The 13,375-nt window shown below is 44.5% G+C and overlaps 1 protein-coding gene across 1 annotated transcript; it reads left to right on the top strand.

The window, feature by feature from the left end:
- The first annotated feature begins 329 nt into the window (after positions 1–329).
- On the top strand, positions 330–10,145 carry MGME1 (mitochondrial genome maintenance exonuclease 1). The gene is made up of 6 exons (XM_059832955.1): positions 330–364; positions 1,754–1,945; positions 5,346–5,947; positions 7,120–7,342; positions 7,776–7,908; positions 8,997–10,145. Exons 3-6 carry the CDS (start codon positions 5,410–5,412, stop codon positions 9,129–9,131), a joined length of 1,029 nt encoding a protein of 342 aa, XP_059688938.1. The 5' UTR covers positions 330–364; positions 1,754–1,945; positions 5,346–5,409; the 3' UTR covers positions 9,132–10,145.
- The last annotated feature ends 3,230 nt before the right edge of the window (positions 10,146–13,375 follow it).

The raw sequence follows: 13,375 nt of genomic DNA, 5'->3' as shown, positions 1-13,375 counted from the left end.
CTGGGGGCGGCGGCCATCTTGGGTGAGGGCAGGCCGCTGCTTGCCTTCATCCAAGATGGCGGCGTAATTTTTTTTTTTCTTTTTTCCCTCGCTTTTGCAGATTTGGGTTATTCTTTTCAGAGGCTTTCAAAGAACGCTCAAGAAGAGAGGGGACACGCCCTCCTCACCACCGCTCGCGGGGGCTCCAGCGCCGAGCTCTCCCCATCCCCAGTGCGGAGGAAGGGGCAGGGCTGTTGGGGGGGGGGAAGAACGACAAATCCCGGCAGGCCGCGGGGCACGCGCGTGCGCAGTGCCCGCCGTGGCCGGAGCGCGCCTGCGCACAGATGGCCGTGGCCGTGGCGGTGGCGGGAAGCGCGGAGCTGAGGTAGCGGTGGCCCCGGGTTTCCCCCGCCGGGGCCGGGGCCGGGTCGGCGGAAGCGGTGGCCGCTTCGGTGGGCACCTGCAGCGCTCTGTAGCTTGCGGGGGGAGGCGGACTGGGGCTGTCCGGCCTTTGGTAGCTGTGGTGATGCGGCGAAAGGGCGCTCCCTCAGCGCCTGCCTCTCCACCAGGCCGCGGGCTTCGCTGAGGGAGAGCAGCAGCCTGCCCCGGCGGCTGGGCCTGCAGCTCCCTCCTTCCGTGGCCTACCCCTGCACCCCAGCCGCACGCCTGGCGAACGTGTGCCCCCCCCTGCCCCCCGGTCTGTAACCGAGCGGGCCTCATGGCGGGGCTGCCCGGGGCTGGGTGGGCATGCCCGCCCAGGCAGTGGGGCAGGCCGGCGTCGAGCAGGGCCTCTTCCCGGAATGACTTCTTCTCCCTGAGGGAGCGAGAGGGAAGCCCTGCACAAGCCCAGGCTGTGCAGCGCTCTCCGGGAGTGTCAGGCCTGTGCAGAAAGGTGGTCTGTCTGCTGGAGGGCACTTGCTGGTCACCAACGGCAGGCCAGCTCTTTCACAGACTGCTTTGCCAAAAACGCTGACTTTGTGTTACAGCCCTGTTTCCCACTAATTCCCTTCCCAGTGCTGAAGCTTGTTGTCCCTTTGGTCCCGTGTAGCTCTGTGGACTTGTTCTTTATTTTCTTTTTTATTATTATTTTTTTTAAATCTCCTTTTTTTCCTCATGCTCTTAACTTCTCAAAAGAGGGAGGTGTATTTTTAACCTGCGTAGGTTCAATGATTTAGCTTATAAACTGCAAGGAACCAAGGAAGAGAGGTTGGGGGCAGGGAATAGGCAAGTGTGCCAAGTCCTAAAATTGGTATAGCTGTCAAAGCCCCATGTTACTAAGCTGTAATCAGCAAAAAGAGAAAGTGGTCATTCCGACCAAGAAGATAGGTTACTGATGCCCTTTTACATCAAATATCTGAAGATATACTTCTTTCCAGATAAAAGCCTGTGATGTTAACTGAAAATTATACCTTCATCAGTGGATTTGCTGTCCTGAAATTAGGGACACAGGGCAACAGATCTGTAACTACGTTTAGTGGTGCTCTTCATTATTATCTCTGAAGTGAACTAGTGCTTTTGTTTGCTTGATAGGTGACTGTGGAGAAAAAGCTATACTGATTATTGTCTACAACCATAGTTAGAGGAAGGTTTTTATGGATGTGACCATTTTCTTGAGTAACCCTTTTTGTTTCCCTCACTTAGGCAGCTCATTCCTATCCTGGAAATACTTCCTCAGTTCTGTTAGTGCAGTTCTTGTTGGAGCTGCAAAGTCAACTAGCTTGAGAAACTTAAGCAAATTCCTCCTTCTTTTTTGCTTTTGTTTTTTTTCCCCCAGGTTATTTTATTTGTGTTCAGTTCTCCAGTGTGGCTCATCATGCAACACTTGAAGCAATTCCACCAATCTTCAAACACAAACCGTTTCAGAGAGAAGGGAGGCACTTCCTCAGAGAGAAATACCAATTAAATTCTGTTCTTCATGTGCGAGCATAGATCCAGACCACTCCAACTCCATTTCTTTCTTGTAAATGTAAGTTATTTGCACAGAAATGCCATTGTGATTTATTGAAAAACACGTGATTCTTTGTTCTGTTAGATACAAGCGTTCTTGATTTCTTAGCCATCCTAGAACCTCTTTCCTTTTAACAGCACAGCAGCTGACAAACTCTCCCTTTCCTGGTGGTTCAGTTCATAGATTGCACAAACATTTCCACAGATGTTACTCCAGAAAAACAGGCTGCTAATTTAAAATTCATACTAGACGTTACTGAAACACTGCATCAGTGTTGCAGTAAATTAGCTCTAAGGCTCATAATACTGAATTTTTTAATAGCCCCATGATTCAGAGCACTGATCTGGTGTAAATTTATTCCTTAAAAAATATTGAGGGGGCAGCTTGCTACAAGTGAACTTTATGCTGAATCAGGTATCGTCCTGCTTCCTGCAGCTGACACAAAGCCAAATAAACTTTTTCTTTTGTGCTCTGGCTAATGTAACAAATACACAGTCATTGACCTAGCGCTTATTCTGTTCTGATTAATACACTTATGTAAGCATATTAATGGTCATCAAACAATAGACTGAGAAACTACAAGCTTGGACACTATTACATTGGAATAAGAGTATTTTTTTCTTGTTTTATTTTAAATCACAGCTTCAGCAGCTCTATTTAGAGGTAAACCCCAAGAGAGGAGAGATTAATTTTTCTGCATTACTTTTTATGATAAAAAATATGGTGAAGCAGTTTGCTTACGGTATTAAAGCCTGGCCTTTTTATACCCCTTTGCTGCTTTTACTGGGGTTTTTTGTTACCTCCTGCAGCAAACTGACACCTGTTGTAATGTGCTAACATCGTTCGTTATTTCTTTTTCAGTAAGGGGCAGACTCCCATCAGGTAACAGATCCCATTCCAACACCAAAAAATCTATTAAAAAATGTGATAGTCTTCTGAGAGGAATGAGTTGCTGTAAATTCTGGCATAGCAGCTTTGCAGAAGTGAGCTGCTTTATGATAGTCAAATGACAAACTTGAGGAGTTTCTTAAATATAAATTTATTAGAACAATTGGTAGTAATAGTGAAGACTATTCACTGACTGAAAACCCAAGGAGAACTGAAAAATTTAAACCTGTATACTTCATAAAAAGTACCTCTTCATGCTGTTACAAATTTCTAGCAAGCTGTAGAAACAGCTTTTTGACATCATACAAGAAATGAGAGGTAACATAAAATTTGGTTATCTTTCACCTAAATTTGTAAAACTTCCTCACATGTCCGAGAAACGAAGCGGGGCAGAACTTAAATTACAAAACATAGTCCAATTTCTTGCTGCTGTGTAACCTGTCTAAAGCAGGTTGTTCTATTTTTTGGCAAAACTTGCATACTTTTGTGGCAATAAAATGGTTGAAATTGTCTGGTTTGTCCTTTCGTAATGCACCTGCCTGTGCTTTTCTCATGTGCAGGCAGGAGAGTAGTTTTGGCAGGAATCTGAAGGTCAGAGGATGCTCCGAGTGAAAGTCATGTCCATTCTTGCTGTTGAACACTGGAAAATGAGAAAACGAGTGCAACTCCACCTAGCCCAGTTCTGCTGGATAAGGAAAGCAGATTTAGATTTGGTTCAATGTTAAGTATAATATAATGATTAAAAAAGGGAAGCGACACATTCAAAGTATCTTAAATGGTAAGGCTTCCCTTGTAAGGTAGCTTGCTTTCTATCTAATCAGACTGTAAAAAGTCAGTAGGAGAATTAACCAGTTGGTACTTTCATTATTTTCCTCTATTACTCTCTCATGGACCATGAAGCAGTTTTTAAATCATTAACCATTTTGATTGATATGCACTGTAATTCTAGGAAACCCTTACTAAAGACTGAGCGAGACCATCTAACAACAGTACGGCAAATCTGGCTGTAGGGCACCTGGTACTGGGGCAGAATCCCACTGCTACATGATGCAAAGTTCTGATCCAACCTAACTCTGTTTTCCTGGTTCAGATTTGCTTTTGATAGGTTAGTTTTGTATCAGGTTACATGCCATCAGGTTACAGAACAGTATTACTTGCCCAAACCGTACAAAGTTAGGGTGAAAATGTGAAGCCGGTAAAGAAAAAGGCAGTGTATCTGCCTACTCCTGATTAAACGTCTACAGCTGGAGGGTTTTGTCTTTCACAGATGAAGAATGGTATTTATAGAACCCAAGTCCACGGTCTCAGCCTCTTGTTACAGTATGCTTTGGTCTCATCAGCTGGAGCCGATACAGCCTTATTGTTGCAAACTGTTGCGTGTGACAGATGCCTGCACCCACACGTTGGTGTCACTGCAGTTCTGCATGAGCGCAGGATCTGTCCATGCAATATAACCCCTCCTACTACGTTTTTGTTTCCTGTGGCACCTATGGTTTGGGCAGTGCATGCAGTGCTGTGTAAGAAGTGTGGGAAAGAAAAGAGTAGCGTTAAAGTATTTTCAGGAACAAAATGGTGATGTTAGTTGGCAGTGTGCGTTGCCTGTGTGCTTTGTTTGCAGCGGATGGAAGGGAGCTTTGTAAGGGTAAGCAGATAACTTTCAGTAGGAGAACAGGCCCTCAATTCTGCAAGTATTTAGTGTTGGTTTAAATGCCACTATTCAAGTGTTTACGTTTTATCTGTGTGCATAAACTTTCCTAGGACTTAGCACTGCAGTTTTGAGAGCTATGCTGTGAACAATAATTCTGGTGTACTGTTTCTGCTTTTAAACTTCCTAAGTGTCTTAGAACACAACTACGTTTCAAACTCTGTTTAGAAAAATACTTTTACATTTTACTCTGATCTTTAAAAGATTTATTTAAATCTGAAGATACTTGCAGTACATCTGGTTTCTCTTTGGCTTTCCCAGTCTCGGGTCTCCCAATTTCAGTATGCATGTACTGCCGCTGTCTGCTTTCTCCTACATACACAAAAGAAAAATGCGTTTTTATTCTCCAAAAGGTACTTTGTCCCCACAATCCTCTTAAGTTGGGCATCCACTATGAACTTACATGTTTTTAATACCTCACGACAATGGATTTGCTTCATTCTCTTCTGCATAGCCTTTTTTTTTATTTCCCCCTCCCTCTTTTGGGGGAGTGTTTGTTGCAGAACAGTTTTTTGTGTCTCCTTTCATGACAGTTCTGGTACTGTTGCTGTAAGAGCATCCTCTGCTGCAGCGTTTGCTCCTTGCAGCATCTTTATGCGTTTGCCCTGTTTCTGATTTTGCAGACCAGCACCAGTTCTTTTCAGGATCATTTCCTCTTTTCATTGCTTATTGGTTCTTATTGTTTTATTTATCTAAAGGAATTTCGGTGGTATGAGTGTATGAAGGCACTTTATGACCACAGCGGTTCTTTGTTTGGCAAAGGGCAAAAATAGGTTGATGGTGGAGTTTTATGACTCCGGAAATCACAGATTTCTTTTTCCACAGAGGGAAAATATGGTAACCTACAAACTGTTCCTAACAGAAGAAAGAAAACTCTAACTGCTCACAAATGCTTCTTGTCAGAATGAAATTCCTACAGCTACTGTCCAGGAAACCTGGGAAACTGGAAATGCTTTTTCAAATACCTTTTTGCCAAAAGCAATTCCCATATATGTGTCTGGCTACCTCCACTTGTCTTCACAGTAAGAAGAAAAAACTGAACAGTTATGAACAAGTTGACCAAGAAAAATACAAGAACTTGGTCTACTCTGTTACATCTTACAAAACCAGCGCCCAAACACCAGAGACAATATTTGAAGAAGACAATTTGTTATACGGGCCACCGGATAAACACAGACCTCTAGTTAAAGCTGAAACAAAAACTCCCAAGAACTGGGTTCCTTTAATAAACCCCAACAAGAGAATTCCCCTTCTCAACAGTGATTCAAACCTCCCCGTGAAAATCTCCTTACAAAAAACAAAAATCCCCAGTGTTACCCGTATCCTTCAGCAGACTATTTCTCCGCAGCAAGCCTTTTATCTAGAAAGATGGAAGCAGAAAATGATACTGGAACTTGGAAAAGATGGTTTTGCAGAGTATACTAAAAGTAAGTCTAACCATGGTGTGATTACAAAGTAGAAGCGGTAGTCTGGAGAGCTGGCTGGGGTGTGCTAGCATAGCTGCGGTATCTGGCCCTGCAAGCCAAGTGTTTTGGAAATCCATTAAGTTGTTTCCATTTCAAGCGGGGAGAGCATATTATGACCGCACTTGTTATCAATGAATCTAAGCTCTGATCGTTGTTCTAGGACCACTAAAATGGGTTCAGGAATGTGTGGGAAATGAGAATTGGACTGTAGACATTCTTTGCTCTATCCTATCTGCCTCTCCTTTATTTCTCTATTTGCTAGGGTCTATTTACAAATAGGTATTTTCCAGGTGATGTTAGTGAGCCCGTTTGCCGATGCAAAGCTACTTTGTAACGAGGTGGAAATAAGTGTATTATCTCGAGTGGTTAAAAAACTATGATGTGTCTTGCTGTTTATGTTGAAGCTCTTAGGTAACTAGTTTATCCAGTATATTTAGCCTCTTCTATGAAATTGCCATGCATTTAGAGGTTTTCATTTCATAAGACCTACAAAGGTGACTTCCCCCAAGCTGTAGGACTGAAGGGGATCTGGGAGGAACCTAGGGGATAGTAGGTGGCCTCTCGTAGCAAGGATGATAAATACCCAAGCACTCCTTACGTGAATTATTGTGCTTTTTAAAACTGAATATCCTGTGTTTATGCTTTGTGAGTTACTAAGCACTTCGGTGAATAAAGTGGCATAAGAAACCTTACATAACCATTTAAAATTCATCTTTCTTGAAATAATTTCTGAGATAAGTCCTTACGCCTAGAACTATGCCCACCCATTTCAGGAGGAGCTTAGTTCTGCAGAAGAAGCAAATGCAGCAAAAGCAGCCCAGAATAATATTTTTTAATTCATAGAAATTCACAAATGCCTTTGGATAAACAATAAATTAAAAATCATATTTTATTTCTGAGTAATTAGTGAGAGCAAAGAAGTAAAGTAAGCATTAATATAAGAGAGAACCAATTTCACTGTTGACACTCAGTTTATTTTTCTGTCTCATTCCCTTCTCCTCCCCACATCCTCAAGCTTTCAGTACAAAAAGCAGGACTGGTTTAAGAGCTATGTTGTGTAATATCTAGAATACAAGTCCATCAGGTATTAGTAGTAGTGTCTAAAACGTGGGGGTTTTTCACATTTTTCTTAGATCTTTTCCTCCAAGGAGAGCTCTTTCATGCAGCTTTGGAATCTATATTCCTGTCTGAAGAGACGGCAACTAAGGAGCAGAGAGAAGATGTTGCTATTTCCGGCTACTTATCAAGTGTGCAACATGTCTTAAAAGATATCAGCGAAGTGAAAGCTCTGGAAAGCGCCGTTCAGCATGAGACTCTTCAGTACCTGGGCCTGGTAGACTGTGTGGCTAAGTATCGGTGAGGTACTAGTTCTGTAAGAAACCTGGTAATGCCGGTGTTGCGTGGTGCCCCGTGGCGCGTGGGAGGCTGTGTCCCAGGTGTGTCGGTGAGCTGTTGGGGGGAAGCTGGACAGGTCTCGTAAGAGGGGTGAAATGGACGAACTCCTCTGGATGAAGCTGATGACAGAAGTGCTGTTGTTTCTTGTGGAGAATTCCTTACTGGGGCAGGGCTAAGTGTTCCTCACCAGTTGCCCGGAACTGCAGCAGATATTAGTAAGTCTTGATTTTTGAGATCTAAACTACCCGTGTGGGAGAGACTTCATGATGAGCAACATGACATCAGGGTGAAACAGGCTGAGAGTGATACAGCTTTCTTTGCTCTCCCATCCCTTGTTTCTTACTATGACTAAACTTAAGTTTAAAACATTGTCCTATCTTGTTCTCTTATGCAGAGGCCAGTTGTGTGTGATCGACTGGAAAACTTCGGAGAAACCAAAGCCGTTTCTGAGGAATACTTTTGACAACCCATTACAGGTTGCGGCATATATTGGAGCCATAAATCATGATGCCAATTATGACTTCCAGGTCAGTAGGCCTGCTACCTGCCAAGACAAGCAGCAGCGCCTACCTTATTTTCATCTCTCCCCACCCACTGCCTTTAGCACCTGCTGTCCAGCGTGGAACTGTTGGTAGGATTTGTAACAAGGCAGCCCGGGCTTAGACCAGGTTAAGCTGACATACTGTGAAATAACTCCGCTGCTCGTGCTAATCCTGCTGCTGTGGCCTGTCAGCAGCATATTTCCAGTGGTTTTAAGGAACTGCTCAGCAGGACCGACAGATGCTCAGCGTCTTAGGAGGTCAGATGAACTCACAGTGACTTGGCATCTGGGCAACCCCTAGTGCTTTGTTCTGTGTGGTTTTTGCTTGTGTCAAGAGCAGGAAGGGGGAGGAGAAGTAAAGCAAACGAGCCGGCAAACAGGGAAATGGGGTGGGAGGGCATTGCTCACATCATGTGTTGCTACATCCCACTAGCAAACGAGGGACCAAGTGATTTACTTAGAGCGTTTGGAAGTGTACAGTGTTTCCTCAGACGAAAGCAGCGTGTTGACAATCACTTAACCAGAAGACAGTGGAATACTGTTTTTAAAGACTCCAAATGCAATTCTAGCCAGGTCTGCTTCGCCTGAAGCATTGTTATTTCAATACAAAGCATTGAAGGGGGAAAATGTAAAGCAGAAGAGAGGAGAGTATTTCATAGATTGTGCAAAGGACTTTCTAGAATACTATAGAGGCCAGTAAACACATTTAACACATTTAACACATTTACCAGTAAACGCATTTAACAGACACGATCCTTACAGAGTGAAATACAGGCAGTAATTCTGGAATTCTGCTATTAGCCTCCTGTCCCCCACTGCTTTCTCTTCGCCCCAGTGGCTGTGAGGGGTTTGGATTAGAGCTGTTTGTCAAGTACGAAAGGTGTCAGAACACAGCTAGGTAACCATTTCCATTCAGACTGATGCTGGAGATTATTGCTTTTTTGTTCCCCATTTCTTATTTACGGTTCTTGTATGTTATGATGATGTTTTGCTGTGAGGTTTAGTTTTTAGAATTGCTGGTTGAAGTTGCATATTAACGTTGAATTTCTGACAGCCGTCTGTTTTTAACTGTAGGTTAGCTGCGGACTCATTGTGGTTGCCTATAAGAACGGCTCCCCTGCGCATCCGCATTTCATGGATCCCGATCTGTGCTCGCAGTACTGGAATAAGTGGCTTTTGCGCCTTGAAGAGTACATGGACAGAAACTGACCCGAACTAAGCTGCGCAGAGGCAAGCAGTCTGAGCATAGAACCACAGCAAGAACCCTTTGTTTCAATCTTCCATTTGCATACCTGTTCTTTTTTGAATAACTTTGGCTAATTTCTTAGGGGGTTTTCCACCCCTCAGAAAAAAGAAAGAAAAATTGGAATGGGGAATGTGTATTTGCTTACATTGTAGGTGACTTAAGTGGACCTGGCCGGACAAAGTCAACTTAATTAATCTCTGTTTTTCCCCACAGAGTTTATACAGCCTGAGGTTGATAGGAAAGTTTCTATTATCGAGTAAAACTGTCCAATCAAATTATCCTTCTTTTATCATTTCTGAGAAAAAAAAATAAACCGTTGCACAACCGAGACTTTGAAAATGAAGTTGGTGAACTAAAGCAAAACGACATCTGCATTGTCTGAGCTGAGAGAAATGCAAATGATAAACAAATGGCTATAGTAGACTCGGTTTCAGTCAGCTGAGTTCTTGCTCATCTCAAAGGTAGCTGTTAACAGGCTTGTTACTATTTGTGGTTTTTCTTACAGCAACAACTGGAAAAACCGCGCTAAGAATTATAACCAAAGTTCCCATAAGCACTTATTTAAAATACTGAGGCAACGTGATCGTTTAACAGAAGTGGCTTAGCAAAAGAGGAGCGGAATTGTAACCGATACACTTAGAAATTTCCAGCAAGTGTTCTGAAAGGTCGGAAGTTTGACTACTTCTAGTGGCTCCTCCTGCAGGTTTCTTAACAGGCTGCGCGGCCCACGTAAAAGAGCTGTGAGAGTGTAGAGGGGCGTTGTGTCTCAGGTCGTGAGGCACTGCGCAGGCCAAGTCTGCGACTCTCGTGAGCTCTGCTGGCTTCGCTGTGGGTCTGAGCCGACAAGGAGCCTGCCTGTGTGGAACGGTCTCCAGTGTCAAGGTAGAGCGTTTGCCAGTGAGAGTAAGTTTCTTTATAAAAGCAGGCTTGTGGCTTTGAAGCCGCGCCTTCTGAGGAGTGAAGAGCTGCTGATTGGGTTTGGGGGGGTTTTTTAGGGGTGTGGGGATTTTTTTTTTTTCAAATAAGTTTGAATATATGTTCTAAAACAGAAGAGTTACTTTTGAAGCTTGTTTCTCTGTCTATAGCCTTGATTTTAAGAATAAGCCTTGATGGTGGTGTTGCTTTGTGTGTTGCACACCTGGAAAGGTGTTGCACACCTGGAAAGCTTTTTTCCTTACTCTCTTTGTTTTCTCTGAATTGTACATATGAGTTGTCGTAATACCGCTGCAGATTACAAATAAAAATACGACCAACCCATATGCTTCAAGAAAATCAGTCAGAACCATACCTAAAAAAAAAACAGTGGGCAGGCTTGCTGCTTAAGAAACTTAAACCTTGACAGCGCTTAATCTCTGCTCCTTCAGAGTCCTGAACTGTGGAAACCTGTGCAGTGAAACTTAGTTATAGCGGTACTTGCTTATTCAAACCGGGTCTGATGATGTTATGATTACTCTGTGCTTAATTAGATTTCTATCTAACAAGACAAACCGTGGAGACTGAGAAATTGGGTTCGGAGATGACTAACCATGACGACGCTGCGTGAGCGCTCAGAAGTTCTACCTGTTTTACAAGTATCTTCCCACATCACAGAATTTTAGCAAGTGGGTGGTTCAATGTCACTGAACATGGCCAATTTTCTGTGAAAGCTAGCGCCGTGGATACAAAGAGGGTGGGCATAAGCAGGAGGTAAGATGCCCCGGGCAAAAGCAGGAGGTGATAAAACGTGCTGAATTCCCTGTGTTGATTGAGATTGGGTAAATCGAGAGAGCGTGGAACAGTTGGGCAACGTTTGGGTGGGATTGCCTCCTTCGGCAGCGCGTCATACACCCGTTAGATGTCTCTGAACTGTGCAAGATTTCAGCCTCATCCTGCCTCCTAGTAAATAAGGACAAGTCTGGAGCTTGGGCAGCACGGGCAGCTGTTGGCTTCACCTGTGTTCATTTGTTTAACAGAAGCCTTGTGTCTGAGGAAGGCTGCCAGCTTCACCGGCAGTGTCAGTCTGTAAACCTGCCTTTAAGTCTCGGCTGGGTCTGTACCATCAGAGAGCCAGGAGAAGGCAGGCAGCCTTCAAAGACAGTAGCGGTGGAAGTTCCTCGTGTCTAGCACTTCTGAAAGCCTGGCCGCCTCCGGCAGCCCTGCGTGAGCTCTGGAACAGTTCTGTAGAGGCACAAGCTAGTGCCAGTTTTGTCCCGTAACAGAACTGGCAGATGGCCGGCGCCAGTGTCATGCAAACTCAAACCCACGTTGTGACCAGTTTAAACTGACTTGCCAGACTGTTAAATTGATGTGCCCGAGGCATCTGCTACAGGCAGTGTCTGTCCTCTGCAGAAAAACCAGCCAGACAATCAGGGCAGTTACTCCAGCTATAGCATCCAGCTTGTCAGAGCTTTGCTCTCCACCCAGAGCAGTTTTTCTTCTGTGCGCTGTTCCCTGCTGCTTTTCTCTGTTGCAGGGAACGCTTTTCTTTGACTGAGATCCCGTAGATGGGCTGCCTCAATGTGTCCGTAGTTCTTTCAGCAGGGACACGCTTTGGCAGTCATAGTGGAGGGAAATCAAACGCAATGTGTGCTACCGGAGGCGAAAGGAAAAAAAAACCCTGCGCACACATACATACACACACAAAACGTGTCTCCAGCTAGAGAGGGAGGGGTTCAGCCGCACCTCCGCTGCTCCAGCGTAAGGGCTGAGGTTTCAGCAGAGCTCGGCAGACGAATCCTTCGCAGTTAGGTGAACCCTACCCAACAGTCCCACTTAGGAGCTGAACTCAACAGTTCAGGTTCCTGACTTGAGACTCCCGCTGAGCGGGTTACGGGGGAGTGTCGCCAGCACAATTGGCTGAACCCGCTGTTAACACTCCTCTTAGCCAGGCGGTTCTGTCAATGTGTTTGCAAGCACGCAAGCTTCGCTCAGAGCGAGGAACCTTCCATTTCTACTGTTCAGTTACAATGGCACAATCTCGGAAGAACTGGGGCTCAGTGCATGGGCTTTAGCTCTTTTTGCAACGTAAGGATCTCCTAATTCACCTCAGATGCTTTTTTTTTTTCCCCCATGGACTTCCCATTTATTAAAGCATTCTACAAACTTTCCCGTTACATAGGCTGACAAGTTTGTTCTTTACACAGTAGCATCACTTTTTATTAGCCTCATTTTCAAGGTCCCAAGCACCAACAGTTGTGCTGAACAAAGTATTTACATCATTAGAAATGCTTTAAAACCCCTGGAAGCTTTTCCCCCACAAAACCCCAAGCAGATGCCTGTACAAAACTGAGGCAAATTGGGAAGGTTTTTACGATTCTTGCAGAGACGCTCAGAACCTCTCATTTTAGCAGGAATGATGATGAAGGCCCTGGCTAGGACTCTGTATTTTAGGTGGGTTACTTTTCAGCTGTTGTTTCACCATATATAGAATACGGCGTGTCCTCCCCAAGCGTACAGCTTTATTTTGAACACGAAATGAATTTTTGGAATTTACAAATGAAATCCATTAGTTGTTACGCATTTAAATTGATGTAAAACCTGTTGAGCGGCTGTGTCCGTTAAGCTAAGAGACAGATGAGTAACATGCGCTTGGCCCAGCGCACCTTGTGGTTGCTGAGGAAGTTACCATCCCACCCTGTCGCTCCTAACGCAGACGCCCAGGTGCTCAGTAAGGGCTGCAGCAGCTTCTGAAGAGCCTTAAAGTGTCAGGCGGTTTCAACCACGTGAGTTCTACGGGCATCTCGCTCCCCCCCGCTTTTTTTTTTTAAAAAAAATCCCTAAATTCACCCTCGATAGTCCCTGTAGGCTGTCCTGGGTCAACAGGAGCTGGAGCAGGATCTAGAGGGAGTCCTAAATGCACAGAGACGCTGCACCAGTCCCTCATCATCATCGCCACCTCCTTCCCTTGTAGCATCAGCCTCCCGAGGAGCCCTCTAAACTGGCAGCGGTTACAGATGAGAGGCCAGATTTGTGCCTACAGTTTTGCACTGCTCTCGTGAGGCAGAGGCAGGCTAAAAGTCTCCCTCTCCACTGCGTTGCACTGCTCTCTTGTGCTAGTGAGCAGGCACCTGAGCATTAAAAAGAAAAAAACCAAATAACCCTAAATGAACACACACGCGCACATACACACCATAAAATACACGCACAAAACTGCATTTCATCATGACAGAAAAAAAACACATCTTCAAGTCATTAAAGTGTTTTCTTTGGGTTTCTGGGTTGATACTGA

The sequence above is a fragment of the Gavia stellata genome, chromosome 37 (genome assembly GCF_030936135.1).
Source record: "Gavia stellata isolate bGavSte3 chromosome 37, bGavSte3.hap2, whole genome shotgun sequence".
Taxonomy (NCBI): domain Eukaryota; kingdom Metazoa; phylum Chordata; class Aves; order Gaviiformes; family Gaviidae; genus Gavia; species Gavia stellata.
Note: the sequence above shows the minus strand (reverse complement) of the source record. Positions and strands in the feature narration are given on the sequence as shown.

What these genes read in the sequence shown, in the direction of transcription:
- MGME1 (XM_059832955.1), top strand. Translation starts at nt 5,410, where the DNA reads ATGCTTCTTGTCAGAATGAAATTCCTACAGCTACTGTCCAGGAAACCT. An exon ending in TTTTGCAGAGTATACTAAAA is followed by an intron (nt 5,948 to 7,119) that starts GTAAGTCTAACC and finishes CATTTTTCTTAG; the next exon opens with ATCTTTTCCTCCAAGGAGAG. An exon ending in GACTGTGTGGCTAAGTATCG is followed by an intron (nt 7,343 to 7,775) that starts GTGAGGTACTAG and finishes TCTCTTATGCAG; the next exon opens with AGGCCAGTTGTGTGTGATCG.